A 17,840-nucleotide genomic window follows, 5' to 3' on the forward strand; every position below is an offset into this window, starting at 1 on the left:
AAATCACATCTCTGACTTAGCCCCGCCTCTCTCAGCTGCGACTGACAGAGGCAAAACACCAGAGAGCTGCAGGACTCAGTCTGACACCAAGCACAGAGGAAGGCAGAGGATCTCCAGAGAACAGCGCAAGAAGGAGATCAAGTTGGAGAAAAGGATAACCTCGCATTTTGTTGGACTTTGTTAAACGGAGTAAAGCGGATTTGATTCTTGTGATTGTGAGTAAAGACTGTAAAGTATGTTTTATAACCCTTTTAAGTGGATTACTCTGAGAAACACATTGAACTCGTAGCACGATGGAAGTTGTTGGAAAGAGTCAAGTTGAGCTTTGGAAATGCTTCTGCTGGTAGCTTATTGAACAGTTTGTGTCAGAGTAATAATGGTTGAGCCAGCTGGGTTTGTGGAAGCATGGAGAGCGCAGTTCCCTGAGTCTGATCCCCCTAGCATGGAGCTCAACTCACTGGGGGACATTGAGCAGGAGTTGGACAAATGCAAGTCATCCATCAAGCAACTGGAGAAGGAAGTAAACAAGGAGCGCTTTCGCATGATCTACCTGCAGACTCTGCTCGCAAAGGAGAGGAAGTCTTACGATGGGCAGAGATGGGGGTTTAAAAGGATGGCAGAGACAAACGATGAAGACAGCCAGAGGTCCAGCATAGATGAGGCAGGAGCAGAGGAGCAGCAGCACAAGTACAGGGGGCCTGGTAAGACAGTCAAGTGCAAACCTCATGCAGACATTGAGATGGATTGTGCCCCTGACAGCAAACAGAAGGGTGGGGTGTCACCTGTCCGCCAAGACTCTGAGCTTCCTGATTTCCCAGTGGGTCCGGGCTCGGTGGCAGCTCTTAGATCCAACTTTGAGCGCATCAGGAGGGCAAACTCCCACACAGCGGGAGATTGCAAGGGGCTGTCAGTGACAGGAGGCCAAGAGAAACCCTTCTACGTAAACATGGAGTACCATCAAGAGCGAGGGCTGGTCAGAGTCAACGACAGGGAGGTCTCAGACAAGATCAGCAGCCTGGGCTGTCAAGCCATGCAGATGGAGCGAAAGAGGTCCCTGCATTCACTCCCAGGGAACCTGTCAGCCGCCACGGGGGATATCAGCAAAGCCGTTCAGAGAGGCAGATCCACCGAGGGGAACTGCAGCTACAACGGGTCATATGAAGACTCCGAGGTCAGCCCACATCCCCTAAAAGAAGGCGAGGGGCGCTACTCTATGGGGAAATCTGAGCGGCAGCCAGTGGAGTGCCACGCTTACACCAGCGTGTACGTTGGGGGGATGATGGGTGATGGGGATATGCGAGTCATCCACATCAGGGACCACAGCACAGATGAGGACGCGCACCTCACCTGGCCGAGGCGCTCCTACTCTCCAGGGAGCTTCGACGACGTGGGAGGAGGCTACACGCCGGACTGCAGCTCCAACGAGAACCTGACCTCCAGCGAAGAGGACTTCTCCTCAAGCCAGTCCAGCCAGGTGTCTCCCAGCCCCACCACCTATCAGATGTACAGGGAGAAAAGCCGTTCACCCTCCCAGCAGTCCTTCGACAGCAGCAGCCCGCCCACACCTCTGTCTCAGATTCGCCTGAAGCAGCAGGGAATGATTTCTGACACCTGCATCACTGGTCTCCGCAAGGCGAACCACATCTGGCCCAGTGATGGAGACTCCACCACGTCCAGCAGGACCTCTCATGACAACAGCCTTCAAGGAGATCTAGGTAGGTCTCTAATACACAAATGTGGATGTGATCTGACACTTAAATTGAGTCTGATGCATGAAGATGATACACATCCAAAGCCCGCTCTAATCCCTCTCTGAAACATGTCTGTCTGCCCTGGGTGGCCCAGATCCCGAATGAGTCAGTGATGTGTAAAATGCACCTGCAATCACTCAAATAAAGTCTCAACATTCTGTGCCTGATACATTAAATCCATCCTAAAACGTTTCCATAACCCAGAGGACTTTTCAGCAGCCTTACTTATCTTTTGCGATAAAAGTTGCCTTAAAAAAGGAGGCTAGGTTTAATGAAGATTCATCTTCTTTTGTTAGGAGAGCTTTATTTCCTCCTCCTCACAAGCCTCATCCGTACTGGTCAGCTCTGTTAGGCTCGATCGTCAGCTGCCATCAGGCTGTTTGTGAGCAAACTGTGGCTCTCGTGTGCAGATCCCGAACAGCAGAACCTTTGCACTTCTTTGAGCAGGGCTTTCTTTACCCTTTTGTAAGCAGGCCTACCCTCTCCTTTTCACCCCTCTCTGCTCTTTGCCCCACTGAGTGCTGCAGTACTCTCGCAGAGATGCTCTGGCTGAGACAGCATCTGCCCCCCGGGGCTTCCCGGTCGCTCAGCCCTATCCACCCTGAGTGTTTTTGTGTCAGCGCACATCAACGTTGTTGTCCTTAGTGTGGTGTAATTAACTTAAAGGGGTTTGTCTAGCGTGATAAATTTAGGGCGGTTCTTTGTTACGGGTGGTGGGTTGGAAAAAAGCCCTGACAACTCGCTCAACGAGGAGGATCGAGGGGGCTTTAAGTGTGTCATGTGGCTTCCAATCAAAACACCCGCCATCGGTGTTTCCTGTTGTTATGCTCCAGCATAATAGGAGAATCACTCACTGGGCAGCAGTATTGACATGTTAACAATATAACATTGTTAGGAGGGATAAGGAGAGTGGTTGGGGTAACTTGGTAATAGCAAGGACAGAAGGGCAGGCGGGAGCATTTGTCATAATAAAAGATACACAAGGACACACATCATCGCTGGTTGAGGCCAGATCCTCACCCAAGACGGATTGGGAAGCAGAGTGCTTGTTGGAAGATTGGAGCTAAAAAACTGTGTGTCTCTACCCCCCCAAAAAAGAAGCATTATCCACTCAGGGTCAGATTAAGCAGATGAGCAGAGTAGTGTGTTTTTGTTACATAAGGTGATTCGGTCCAAAGCTCTTTGACAAAAAGCATGTGACAAGTGAGCAGATCGTCTGTGATATAATCAGCATGAAGTGAGAGCCAGCACGCTGCTCGGATGACTGAAATGCATAAATCCATTCGATCTGGGTCTGCATCATTCCACCGTCGTGCCATGTGTCGCTGAGTCCTGTAAGCATATTGTCAGGATGGCTGCCTCTGGTCATTTTTTAAACTCATAGCTGCTACATTTATGTGTAAAATTGCAAATCAATACTCATTAAAGCTGCAATAAAGCAATTTAGTATTGCATGATCAACAAAAACAAAAAATAAGTGATGCAGTAGAAACTGATGCAGTAGTGGCTGAGGTAGCCTCCAATACCCATAATGCACCTGTAATCATTTTCTTGTTATATCCTTTTTGTCAGATAAAAATGCCCTTGTCATTCAGGGGCTGTGACTGTAGCAGTGTAGGCTGGGGCAAAGTGCATCTTCCCTGCGCATCTCACACAATCAGTGTGCCTGCTAGGCCACAGTCACAAAGGGCTAGGGACTGGTTGGTGACTGCCTGGCAACCACTGGTTGCTAGGGAAACATTAGTATTCCCAGACTGGTTGCGAGTTGGTGCTGGAAGTTGCTGTGAAGTCAACTGCTGAGCCCCAGTCAAGCAAACTGCGACGAGCAAAAAGCTCCTGTGGATAAAGTGTAAGAGTTGTTGGAGCGTTCAAAAGAAGTTGAGATCAAGTGGCAGCTTTCGGGGCTAAGAAAGGAAGCCAATGAAGACCTTTATTAGCAAAATGCTAACTTCCCTATAAGAAAAAATAAATAACATAAATGTTTTATTTTAATTTGGAAATATTATTGGTATTTTATTTTTGAAATTTAAAAAAAAAAAATCTTTTGTCAAGAAGCAGTTAAGCTCCATTTAGTCCTGTACCTCTGTGGATAACCTAGCTAACCAAGCTAGCTAGCCTACACTGCTAATTTTGCCACTTTATCATCCAAATATGAAAAATTAAACAAGATGTGATGGCCAAAATACTATATCTGAAGCTTTAAAACAGTAGTCCACAAATGAGTGATGGCAAAGTGGCTGCTTCCATCTTTTCTTTACAGTCTGTGTTCAAGGCTCACTACTAGTTTTTCCAGGTACCTCCACATGTTGCTCCTTTCCCTACTGTGCAGGTGTCACACGGAGTCAGCACACAGCTCTTGTCACAGGCCTAAACAGCAATGTTATTGTAGTTAATTAAAAAAAACTCAAACTAGGTGTAAGAAATCTCTGAAACTAAACTGAACCGAAAGCAAAAACTTAACTTAATTAAATAAAAACTAATTAGCAGTTACAAAGGTTTGGACTTTCTATGCCAAATAGTGCATCCCATGACCAGTCAAATGACCTTTTGTGTTTCCCTCTTTGATGCGTAATGCCTGTTTGACACTTTGACTACAGAAAGAGTCTGAAGTGCAGCCTTTTTTAAATTTTCTTCAGAGGAGACATGTTGCTGACATAATGGCAAACCTGCGTCATGTGGACCTTGCTTTGTGGATTACCAGAAGTCTGGATTTCATGTTGTAATAATTTATTTATTTATTTGCACGTTGTTAAGTTAGTCCTCAAGCAGGGAGCTGGTTTGAGGCCAGCTTTTGCAATAAATTGCTCTTTGTTGTGGTTCTTGACTTTCAGGGAGCTGCTGGAAAGTGTTTTTTCTTGTTGCATTTATCACAAAGCACTGCGGCATTGACTAAAATCTCTTGAAACGACTGAGTAAAGCAGGCTTGTAAAGGCGCTTTATGGTCCAGTTAGCTGCACATTCTGTAACCATTAGACAAACTGCCATATACTGCACATGTTTGGGTGGTAGGGGGGGGTTTCTGCACTCTGTCACCATGTCATTTCGTAGGGTCCGTGCTGCTGTTGTGGGAGTGCCGTGGTGGCAGTCCTCCTGCGCCTGGGGAAAAAATGAGTGACTTACCGTTAGTGACACCTCCGAACTTCTCTAAACAAACGCGTGCTTGTCCTACTGTGTCTCAGCTGTGAGAACTCTGTGAAATGGCCAGTCTAAAATTGACGCATCTCAGGGGACTTTTTCCTATGAATAGAAGAAATAAGTGTTGTCTCCTGGTTTCTGGTTTAACTAGGCCAATTGTCAAGCCTGACTGTGAATAGAGCCGCTGATTAGCTGTGGACCTTTAAGGAGGCCAGCTCTCTTATGGGTTTATTTTGCCATAATTAATTATCATCACAACGCTGACGTGCCTGTGGCTAAAGAAGAGTCTGGGCGTGTAGACTGTCTCGTGGTTAATGTGTTATAGTGAAAGGGCGTAAAAGAAAAAGGTCAGCCAAAAGGGAAAATAATAAATCTCCCATTAGTTTAATCGTGATCCTCTCTGCAAAAACCAGGAGATTGTCTTTTAGGATGCTTTTAGCCCGAGCCTGCCTCAGTCAGGACACGGCACCGTTTCTGAGCGTAGATGGGCCTGTCTGCTGTCGCTGTGACATTAATAGAAAGTGTCTATCTGGAAGGTGACTAACGTTCGTCTGATTGCCTCAGACCACCACTTGCTGCCTCAGCAGGAGTCACACCGGTCCTCCGGGTTAATTGTGGACTCATAAATATTTGAGGTTCCCCGTGTAAGCCCAGACAGGCCTATCGTTGCACCTACGTATCAACATCTGAAGTTTGGTGGGTAAAGAAGGGGAAGAAGTCAGCCTCTCCCTTTCCTTAAGTAAATGTAAGCCTACAAGAGGAAGTGCTGGCAGCTCATGAGGGCTGCCAAGTCTGCCTTTGTGTGTGCGTGAGCAAGTGAGGCACCTGTTCTTCTGTGCAGTGTACTGGGTAAAGTGGTCAAAAGCTGGCAGGCCATCAGTACACCAGGCCAGGCATCGCCAGCTGCTCTCACAGTAAAAGCCATGAATGGCCTTTTGTTTCTGTCAAAAAACTCAACAAAAACATTTGTTTTGAAACTATGCAAGACGGTTCACTTTAGGTTTTCCTCAAGCTCCTCTGTGCAGTTACTAACATACATGCAGAGGAAAGGCTCGGGCCTGTTTACGAGCCTCCTCGGGCTCGGTGATCCTCCCTCGTGCTCAGCCTCAGCCCTGTGCTCCTGCGGCTTCAGCTCTCCTCAAAGGGCCCTCTGTGCGGCTGGCTGGCAGGCCAAGTGTTTATGGAATGTCTCAGCTGTTTCTTGGGGTGTGGGGGGAAGTGGCTAATGAAATGTAATGTGCTAAACGAGTTCACCTCTGTCACAACGGCCTGACCCATGGTGCTTGTGTCAACCTTTTTTTCCTGTAGTAGAACGTTTATTTTAGGCAAAACATTCAGTGGCGAAGTAGAAGAGGCAGCAGTATCAGAACCAAAAACCCTTGTTAATCATGCTCGTGTTTTAAACATTATACTTCCGGTTTGTAACTTTGAGCTGGAATAGCACAAACGATACTGCAGTTTTCAAAGTGTTGTAACTTCTATGAAACCATCTGAATGTGAGATGATTTGATTCTTTTCCGCCACGCGCCTGCACTCAGGTACAGTTTACCTTAAGGCGAATTCGCTGTAAAAACTTGTGTTGCTAGGCAGAATACCGCTGGCCAGTCACATCAGAGCACATCAGGTGAGGCCCATTTGCTAATATTTAATTCTATTCAGACATGCAAATGAATATTTCATTACACCAGGAGGTCACTTTGATTTGTGTCTTGTCACTGCTTACATGGGGTGGCTGTAGCTCAGGTGGTAGAGCAGGTCATCTACTGATTGGAAGGTTGGTGGTTCGATTCCTGGCTTCCCCTAGTCTGCATGCCAAATATCCTTGGGCAAGATACTAACCCCAAATTGCTCTCCGATGCATCCATCGGAGTATGAATGTGTGTGAATGTTAGCTATAAAGCACTTAGAAAGATGTGCTTGTGCGAATGGGTCTGAATGGGTGAATGCACAAGTTGTGTAAAGCGCTTTGAGTGCTCAGATGAGTAGAAAAGCGCTATATAAGAACCAGTCCATTTACCATTTACCATTTCTGAAAACTCAGCCGTTATATTTGTGTCTGCTACAAAGCACAAACTTGAAGGTGTCATCCTGAAAAGTCACAATAATATAATGAAATAAATCCTGCTTCGTGTTAATTATTCCTCGCTGCTGGACTTGAGTTAATCTTTTTGCTCGCCTTTGCACCGTTGTGTGTTTATTTACCCGGGCTGGAACTGTTATCGGGGCTTTTATTTGCTCTGTTATGCGGCACATTACAAGCCGCAGTGTGTCCACCCCGAGCTATTTCTACATACGTTGATTAGTAGGTGTGCCGTGTTTGGCGGCCCAGTTCTGACCTACACCGCTCGATGACTGGCACTAATTTTAGGCTGCCCCACAGCAGATCATAGGCGAGTGCTGATGGTCTTCAATGCGTTCCACAGGCCTGTGGTTTAAAGGACCTCCCGGGCCAGCAGGCACTCCACACGAGCCCAGATGGGATGATGAATTGACGGATAACATTTTTACAGTTTGAATGGCCAATTAGGGGCAAGGAAATCTTAACCGAGATATTCCTTCATTTATCTGAAAAAACACCGCAAATCTCTGAGAATAACCTCACAGACGTCACAAATGAGCAAAAAAAAAAAAAATATATATATATATATAATCAGAAAGAAATAAAATTTATGATTTACGTCGATGAAACTGCTTTTCTTCCCCTCTCACACACCAAACTTTAGTTTACTGGATTTGATAAACCTCATCACACCACAGATACATCCTTTCTGCTTACGTCCATAGACTGTATATAAAAGATGGGCACTAGTCTCTGTGTCTTAGAACCTTAGCATTAGTGTTTAGGCCCCTGGGCATGTTGCCTTTTTTCTTTCTTTCTTGACATATATAGACCAGAGAACAAAGTTCTATGTTACCAGCTAGCTACTAAACTTCGTTAGCTCATGTTAGCACGTATTTAAAGTTTTTCAGAAGACCTTTGATGTTAGATAAAACATGCATTTTTTTTTCACATGAATTACTTTAATCTCAAAAACTGTCATGTTTTTCTTAGAAATGTCAAAATCCTAAATTTTGAGGCCATTTTTCCTCTGATAAATTGTAGTATGAGGATAAAGTTGCTTGTTGCTAATTATCGTCTGCTGTGATAGACGGATATCAAACTCTCAGACTCTGTATTCCGATTATCCTGTGTCACCACATATCGTAAAGTCCATGAAGTGGGGTCACCACATCAGGTGTTTGAAAGGCTGTCACCCTTTGACCGGCCCCAGTGTTTGCCCTTCTTATCACCGCTGTTTCCCCGAGTGACTCCACAGATCAGAGGAGAATCCATTTGGAGCCATAAAGTGGTGCTAAGCTTTTAACAACCTCTCACAATGTGAGAGGAGATCTGGAGATACTTTCCTCTCCAGATCTATACAACCATTGTAGAGGCAACAGAAAGGCCGTCCTTTAGCATATCTTTTTTTAAATTTTTTTAAACTTTGTAAATAAATTATGGATGCTTACTGTAAAATTTCAGTTCCAGCCTTTTCTGAGCCAAATAGTCCATTTGATATGTGTGTGTTTATTTATGGGAGCTTGTGATCTAAATTCTATCCATCCTTTGACTGAGATTTTGGTGGATAGTCAATATGTTCACAGCGGGGTCCAGTAATTGAGGATTGACTCAATTTGTCTTTTCCCAGCGGTGAAATGGGCAAATATGGATGCTACCATTCTAGTTCCAAGGCTCAATCAATAAACCTCTTTGCCCTCTAAGTTTTATTTTGGGAGCTGCTGTCTGATAATTTCCCCCATCAGTCAAATAGAATTGAAATTTTACCTGTGATACTTTCAAACAATGACATTAATTCACACAAGCCACAATAACAGCAGATCAGTTAATCTCAGTCCCAGCCCACATCAGCTGATCCCTCAGCTGAAACTCTTCGAATTGGCTATCTCATGCGGTGCATCTTCAATCAGTTCAATATTATTTATTTATAAAGCACTTAATCACATCAAGGCTCTTAATATTGTAAGCTAAAGGCCCTACAATAACCCTAAACAATCAGACGACGCCAATGTAAACAAGCACTTGGCGACAGTGGGAAGGGAAAACTTCCTTTTAACAGGAAGAAGCCTTCAGCAGAACCAGGCCTCAGGGCGGGGCAGCCATCTGCTACGACCAGGTGGAGGTATTTAAGATGCCTGCCTACAGTCACTCCAAATCTGCAAGCTGCTTTGCAACCCATCTCCACACCAGCTCCCCCTGTCATGCCGTGTCTGAACCAGTCAGTGTCATGTCTGTTGCCACTGGTACCTGCTTCTGTGCTCGGGTCGTGCAGTTGTTCTCACTTCCTCTGGCTTCTGTGTATGAATGGGGAAAGTCAGGGAGATGTGCTCCCAGAACCTACATGACCACAGATGAAAAAAATAACTACTTTCCAGAAAAAACAGCATATTTTTTAAACTGCTGTGACCTTAAAATGGTCATGTGATAACCCCAACCATTATTTAGAAACCCAATACAGACTTTCACTCTGATGAAAGTGTCCCAAATAACACTTCCTGCTTCTTCTGTGATGGCTGTGTAGTGAAAAGAGACCACATGATTATTCCTGTGTCAGAGAATTCCCGATGCTGCTGCCGCAAAGATTCTGCTGCACATCTGTCGCTCCCTCCCTGCGTGTTTTGTCGTAGTTCATCTCTATGGATTAGGATTAGTGTATGTCTTTGCTTTGTCATCAGTGGGATATCCAGTGTGTATCCAGCATGCCTGTGGTATTAAAACTGCTGTGACTGTATTCTATGCAAGGCTCTTGTTTACATGCTGCAGGAAGGCAAAGTGCTTCATGATGACTGATTATTCCCCAGAAGCAGGCTTGGCAGTTGTTTGGCCGAGCCCCCTTGTATATATCCTTGAGATCTATTTTTGGGTGGTGCTCAGAGTGCTGGTGTGGGAAACCAAAACATTCAGTGTTGTGCATTAATAGGTAATAATACTTTTTAAATGATTTGCTTTGATTCACGGAACTGAAGGAAATCCTTCAAAAACATGGAATTACAGATTTCTGTGACGGTCCAAAATGAAATCAGCTTCTGTCTGATCCACAGCTCCACACAGCTCGCGACCACAGCTGTCGGGTTCAGCGATCTTATGTAATGTCATTAGAATGTATTTATTACGGCTCTATTGCACAGCTGAAACCATTTGTTGGGTATGAGACAGAACAGCAGGATTATTTTGCCACCCTCCAGCTAAATGTGTGATACTTTCTATTGTGTGATTTTGAAGCTGCTGGGATGCTGATAATAAAATAGGAACATAGCTCCTTCACTGTGACTTCCAACGCTGGCTGGAACATTACACTCTTAAATTGACTGAAATGTGTACTTTATTGAATAGTAATGTGCACATAGAGGCTGATAGCTTAGCAGTAATTGTTAAATCTAGATAACATTTATCTCAGTTTTGTTGGTCTATAACAAGATAAGATTTCGAGTTGCAGATATGACTAGCCTCAAATTTAAACAGGCATTTTGCATTGAAGCTAATCTGTTTAAAACAGCAGAGCTGCAAAAAAGGACATCCAGGTCATGCTCTTAGTCATATTTTCTTGGACTAGAAGGGCCATAATAAAATGAACAGGCATTTGCAAAGTACTTGAAAATGAATGGATTTTGAATTTTTTTAACCACATCTTAGATCAAAGTTACTTACATTAATAGGTGGCATAAATCTTGAAGATTGGTCAAAGTTTGGTTAATGGCTTGTCAGATTTCTTAAAACCTGCAATCACTATCCAGTTTATTGCTAGTACCGGGTTAGAACCTCTTCGATCAGATGATCAAGCAGTTGTCCAGAAGGAAGAAGAAGTCTGCCGTAACAGGAAGTAAACCAGATTTTCAGCAAATCACAGACAAAAACACTTATAAAGATTTGAATGTTTGAGTAATATTTTTGTTGCTAGGCAGAAATTTCAGGATTACTGTTTAAGTGTGGTTAAAATGCAGGCCTCATGGGCCGGTGTCCTCCAGGTTTTAGATGTGTCCTGGATCCAACACAGCTGATTTAAATGTCTAAATTACCTCCTCAACACGTCTTGAAGTTTTCCAGAGGCCTGGTAATGAACTAAACATTTGATTAAGGTGTGTTGACCCAGGATGATATCTAAAACTTGCAGGACTCCCTTGAGGTCTGGAGTGAAATAACAGCACACTTTGGGTCGGGCTCTGCTGTTTAACAACTGCATCTCGTAGGTAGTTTGTAGCTGTGAAAGTGCAGCTTTTACTTTGGTTTATTTGCTCACCCCTTTTTAAAAGTCTGTTTGACACCTAGGTTCTTCTTAGTATAAGCAGAAAGAGACATAAATTGTGAGTCACAGTGAATTATTGGAACCTGTACAAATCTGTTTCCATGTATGTCTGAAAAGTGTGGGCTGTCTGCAAAGCCTTTAATTATAAAAGGCATGTCACTGTTAGCTGGAATGTAGATTTGATAGCCGTGACTGTAGACGAATGTGTGTATTAGGAGTGGAAGCCTTTGTTAAAAGATGACCTTGTGCAGAGAGCCTGTTTCCGCTCTGAAGCAGACAAATTGCCGAATTTTCCGGACAAACTTGCCTGGACACTTCCTTCACGCTATCGGCCCTTGTGATTGCTAGAACAACAGCACTCACTGAGGGTCCATTGTGATGTACACTTTCTCACACTGACCACAGCCAAGTCAGTGCTGTGCTTTTAAAAACGTCCCTATAAACAACACAAGTGGCTCAGTATTTAAGGCTTCGGTACATTTTTAAATCCTCCCTTTTACTTATTTGTGTTTGGACTGTATTCTAAGCTCTGGCTATTTCTTAGTTTAGATAGTTTGTGGCTCCAAAGCTGCAGCCTGAGAGAGGATGTGTTAGTCATCCTTTCCCGGGCTCGATGTATAATTTCACTGAAGCACAGAGTAGCCGTTCACATGGACTCCCCCCCTGGGCTGTGTAGCTGTTTGGACTGCGGTAGTCTCCTCCTCAAGCAGTTCATACAGCTCTCTGTCTCTGCTGGGCCCAGTGTGTTTGTTTGACGCCTTTGTCACAGCCTCTGCGGATGTCATCCTGTCAGTTGCCTGTCTTCAAGGCCTCCCCGGGGAAACTTGTCTTTATCTTCCTCCAGTCTCCGGAATCCTCTCTTTCCTGTTTTCAAGCTGAGGTAAACCAGTCTTGTAGCCATAAAACTGTTATGAATTGTTGTCTTTTTAAAGTGTCCACTCCATATTGGTATTTTTATTTTTTATTTTTTGTTGTGCGGATAGGCATCTCTGCTCTGGATCTTCCACACAGTGTGACAAGCATGATATACTAATAATTGCTGGTGAGTCAATTGGCTGACACTGATTACAGGATCTAGTCATTGGCGATCTGATCTTATCTGTCTTAAAAAATCAGATTTCACAAGGTCCAGGGAGTATAACATGTTTCGCTGTGGGATGCAGTCATTCGGCTTTGTTGTTTTGGATCTCTCTAAATGCAAAATAGCACAGATGTGCATATGAGGTCATGTTGTGACCCATAAAGAGTTTATGTTCAATTTGTCATTGTTATAGCTAAATTTTTCCAGCGTATGCTGTGAGCTGGATGTCATCCTGATGTTACCAGAATGACACTAATTTATCCATGTAAATTTAAACACTAAGGTTAAATAAGGAGTTCCACAGGGTTCTGTGTTGGGACCAATTATTTTTACATAATATAATATAAGTGGATTTGAATGGAATTGAATATTATGCCCAGTTAAAGCACTATCTTTCACATTTCCTGTGATGTTGAACACTGCATAAAAAAGCTAAAGGAGGCATGATATACCAAGGCTGGCATGACAAGAGCTTGTGTATTACTCGTGCAGTTTGCCAGGCTTATCCGATGACCTGGCAGGAGCCCTCAGCGGCTGGCTCTGGCTGTGTGGTAGATTTGTGTAGGTAACAGGTTTACAAAGATTAAAAGATTTAATAGGAAGACAAATGGCAGGAAAAGACAGCTCATTCCTTATTTTAATACCCGCTGTTATACATGCAACTATGTTCTGAAAGCGGTTTTCCAACTATAAACACACGCTGGCAGGAAAATATCACATAAATACATTACAGAAATGTCTTGGCTTTAAATGAACAAAGATTCTTTGGCATCACCTGAAGAGGGCTGTTCAGTCAAGTCATGTCAGGAAAATGAATGAACTGAAATGGTTTTATTGGAGGAACAGTCATAAATTCCTCTTCATTGTTTTGCAAGTCTTATAGGTGGCTACTGAAAATATCTGATGAAGGGTGTTACTGCTAAATTCAATAGTTTACTTACTTTTTTCCAGCCTACACTAGAATATTGCTCAGTTTGTTCAGTGAAAGAGATGAAAAAGTTTGTATAAAGTTAACAACTCTTTGACGCTGTGTTAATAAAATCTGTGATGCACAATGGTAAAATGCATGATCAGGACATTATATGGATTCTTGTTTCATTAAAAAGGAGTTTTTGCTAGTTTTTTTTCTAGGCTTTAAATGCACATCTTCATCACTCCCACTACGTCCAGGATCGCTGTGTTAGCACCTTCTGGCTTATTCACAATTGACAAAAACTGATGCTCCAGTTTGCTGCGTTTCCCATGATGTTTTCTCTGCTTTAACTACACGGCCTAACAGTTTAATAGCACACCATGTGACTATTGTGCTTTGTTTCACTGTTTCTCACAGAGAACAACGAAAACTCTCCATCATATGGCTACGACCTGGAGCATTCAGACGAGCTTGGGCCTCGCCACGGACCTCTGTCCTTCACGGGATCTCCTACCTCCTCGCCACGGCTCCGCTCCAAAATCAGGAACAACCGAGACAACCAGTCATCTGGTTCTCTGGACTCCCCGCTGTCGGTAGTGTTGCTTTAATGACTACAGTTAGACACGTTAACTGTGCTGCCTCCTCTTCTCTGCTGTCTGACTGTCCTTCATTGCCATCTCTCCAAACGTATTTCGTAGCTGTGGTTTCTCAGTCCGTGTGGAAAAGTTACTTCTTCCAATATCGCCCTTTGGAAGCCCAGGCCTTCCTCATTTCATTTCAGTTTTCCTGTTGTTGCTTGTGATTCTGCTCCCACATGCTTTATGTGCACATAAGTGATAAACGTGCTGCAAGATGTTGAGGAATTTGCTTTTTGCTGCTTGATGCTGGAGGAACAAATGACTTGATTCAAAATGTGGCACAGTGCCAGTCTTATGACATAACGGTGTCTTAGCACTGTGGTAACCTTTAAAAGATTGTTATTGCTAAAAAAAATTTTTTACTTAGTAAAATCTTTAAAAAAAATGTGATCCTATATTTCCCATAATATATCTTGATGGCATTTGCTGTCACACCCTGCCTTCTTAAATAAAGGCCTCCAACTTACAAACTGCACGTCCCCACAGTTTGTGATTTCTGGTGCTGAAATGTAAAACTTTTAGCCACTGAAAGTGACAAGCAAACTAAATAAGGCGCCCTTCAGAGAGGCATTAACAGGGATAACCGAGCTTGCAGGCATCCATACCTCAACAATAAAACATACAGTGCGTGTTTGCCATGTAGCTCCCAGATGGGCGTGCTTTTCAGCGTTGCTGAAAAAGACCATACATACTCAGCAAACATACTGTGTGTAAACAGATGTTAAAAGGAGACGGCGCTCCCCTCCCCCTCCAGTCTGCCCCTCTCCTATCTGCGGTATTCTTATCCTCTGATGTGTACACTTGGTGATCTTCAAAGCCGAAATCATGGTGGAGGGTGGCCTCACTTGACTTGCAGCTTCTCCTCCTCCTTCTTTTTTTATTTAGCAAATATAATGGCAGCATTTGATGCAGTCAGTGCTCCAGGGAGTTTCTCATTGAATGACTCCTACTGGGGGTGACAGATGTCTTTGACCTGTTTGGACTAACAACTCAAGATGCTAGGAGTTTCTGCTGCTGTCCTCTTGAAATGTAAAACTCCTACAGACCTCCTACAAATCTGGACTCCTCTAATCCCACAGCAAAAATATCTGCAGCTGGGGGTTTGCAGAGGTGCACGGGCAGCTTTTGTAAAGATCAAACACGTTGATAAATTGCATGTCATTACTGTGACTGTGTGACTTTTGTGTAGGTGAATACCATTTCTCCCTGTTTGCCAACTGTTTTCTTTCTTCCCGTGTTTGTTTCAGGTGGAGCTGGATCAGGAGAAGGGGTTAGAGATGAGAAAGTGGGTCCTGTCAGGAATCCTGGCCAGTGAAGAGACCTACCTCAGCCACCTGGAGGCCCTGCTGATAGTATGTGTAATATGAAAACAGGCTTTTAAAAGACGTTCTTAGCTTTAGTTTAGTAGCAGCTCAAAATGGGACCTATTAAGGTCATTTTCAGCTGTTTTATAATTTTATTCTGGGACTACATTAGTGTAGCTTTGCCTGACTTGCAGTTCACAAAAACCCTCAGTTATGTTATAGTCACCTTGTATCCATCCACTCAGTCCTCCTTTGTCTTAAACAAGCTATTTTAATTCCTGTCTCCTGAGGGCCTCTTAATTAAACTTAATTTAGTGGTGTAATGTAAGTATTTTTAAACAAGTTCAATTTTCTTATTCTTTTCTTTAGTATTTCTATGTCATGCTACATTCTACTTTTGCAAGTATTATGCTTTATATTGTATTATTTTAAAAGATTCAGCCAATAGTTATTTTGTGGGCGAATACAAAGTATATAAACTGATAATGTTTTAGAATAAGGTATTCAGTAATGTGTAAATGAATTGAAACGCCTGTAAGTGAGGTACTAATGACTGAATGAATATGAGTCACTGTGCGCAATGAGCATTTTGACTTTGTGGGGAAAAAAATGTCTTCATGTTCATACAAGTAACAAGGACGTGCATGAACATGCAATCCAGAGAAAAGCTAAAACCGACCCCACGATTTAATGGGTGTAGAACCAGAAGATATCACAGCAACAATAACTTGAAGTTATTGTTGTTTTCTGTACAACTTTATCAGTCTCTCATGTCGTCGAGGAGGAATTCTGGCCCCCTCTTCTTAACGTTGTTGCTTCAGTTCATCGGGTTTTGGAAGTAGTTGTGTGTGAACAGCATTTCAGTCAGATAGAAGCCTGGACTTTGGCCTCATCACAACATTGCAGCAACTGGATTCTTTTCTTTTTCTGCCGTTTTGTTGTAAATTTGCTGCTGTGCTTGAGATCATTGTCCTGTTGCGTGACTGTTTTGGCCAAACTTTACCTGTTGAACAGATGGCCTCATATTTCACTCTTGTGTATACCAAAGTATCCTGGAGTTCAATGCTGATCAGTGGCTGTAAAACAAGGCAGAATCATCAAATTATCGCCCCTTCACCATAACCACCTCATATGTGCTTCACAGCTGGTATGAGGCATTTGTGCTGATATGCTGTGTTTGGGTTTTCCCTGAAGTGCCGGTGTTTTTTGTTTTTTTTGTTTTTTTGTCAGAGCGAACAGGCTTTATCCCGGAAACCCTTCAAACAAGCCATACTTGTTCAGTCTTGTTCTAATTGTACTCTCATAAACTGCAACATGCTAACTGAGGCCGGTGAAGTCCGAGATGTAGCTCTTGTTTGGCTTTTTGTTTTTCCTGATCTGATCATAGTGCGGCCTTATCTTTGCGTGAATTTGCTGGGTTGTCTGCTGATTTGAAGACTGTGGTGTTGTCAACACACCTGAATGCTCCGGACCAGCAAACTGCCTAAACCTCTGGTTTTATAGAGATGCTCAAACTTGGTGATGATCAGTTAATCAAGTAGATTTGATTATCAAAATGTGACTTACTTATATTTCCTATTGAAGCGGGAAAGGTGTACTTCACTTTTTACAGGACTGAATATATTTATGCTAATACTTGCGTATTTAAAAATAATGGATGCAGGATTTGTAGCAAAGTACAACTAGAAAAAGCTATTTGAAACCTAGCACACTTAGCATTAGAAACACACTAGAAATTAATCCAATTATTACAATTTTGTTACCTTATTTTGTATAACTTTTGATAAGATAGCTGACGCAAGCTAATTTTGTTAGCATAGAGACTGGTCCAACCCTTTTAAATAGTAAGTAATAGATTTTCTTCATGCAAACATACAAGATGACAAATTTCTTTGCTTAACTGTTTTTTGGTGTTTTTGCAGACACAGTGTTCACATTTTTAGAATTATCTCATGTTAGCTAATCTTAGCTAATGCTACTAAACACGTCAGTCACCTTTGGCATTTACTGTATTGACTCATGTTCTGTGGTTACTATTTTTCAAGGCCTTCAGTTATTCTTTATAAATGGTCATATATGGTTGTGATTATTTTTGTAGCCCATGAAACCTCTGAGGGCAGCGGCCACAACATCCCAACCGATGCTAACCATCCAGCAGATAGAGACCATCTTCTTCAAAGTACCGGAGCTTCATGAGATCCACAAAGACTTCTATGATGCTCTGCTGCCTCGAGTAGAGGACTGGAGCCACCAGCAGTGTGTGGGCGACCTTTTCCAGAAGCTGGTAAGTAAGCAGGTTGCTTACTTACTTAGCTTTGTTTGATGTAATGGGATGAGCTGGAAAACAAAAAAAGTCAGTCTCAAGATAACTGTAAGTTGAGAATGTTGCTCTTCCAGTTAACTCTCATCCTCTGTCATAATGATCTCACTGGTACAGCTGGTGCTGGGAAAAAAAGACAAATGTCACCTGTTGTTCATGGACGGTTGCTTTATGACGCATGAATGAAAAGCATTAGCCAGAACATGTTCTTCCGTTACTCCTATTAACTTGGAATTCGGCAGAAACAGACAATGTAAACAAGGAAGTCTGAACGCAGTGAACAACAAAGTGTTTGATGAGCTGATAAAAGTGAAACATTCCTTTATTTGATTTGTAACAGTTTAAGCAGAATTTAGCCACCATATAAAGAGTGGCAGTCCTTTCAGCTAAACTCAG

At 43.0% G+C, this 17,840-nt stretch overlaps 1 protein-coding gene across 2 annotated transcripts in view; it reads left to right on the forward strand.

Moving 5' to 3' along the window:
• Positions 1–6: 6 nt before the first annotated feature.
• The window catches only part of LOC146507275 (breakpoint cluster region protein), a 31,363-nt gene continuing 13,529 nt past the window's right edge, over positions 7–17,840 (forward strand). Inside the window, exons 1-4 of one of the 2 annotated variants that reach the window (XM_085179860.1) lie at positions 7–1,715; positions 13,600–13,775; positions 15,068–15,172; positions 17,223–17,408. In XM_085179860.1, the coding sequence (XP_085035986.1) occupies positions 377–1,715; positions 13,600–13,775; positions 15,068–15,172; positions 17,223–17,408 (1,806 nt within the window). In that variant the 5' untranslated portion in view covers positions 7–376. The remainder of the gene's footprint in view (positions 1,716–13,599; positions 13,776–15,067; positions 15,173–17,222; positions 17,409–17,840) is intronic. The other variant, XM_085179861.1, reaches the window with a different exon arrangement.

Source organism: Neolamprologus multifasciatus, chromosome 12 (genome assembly GCF_963576455.1).
Source record: "Neolamprologus multifasciatus chromosome 12, fNeoMul1.2, whole genome shotgun sequence".
Taxonomy (NCBI): domain Eukaryota; kingdom Metazoa; phylum Chordata; class Actinopteri; order Cichliformes; family Cichlidae; genus Neolamprologus; species Neolamprologus multifasciatus.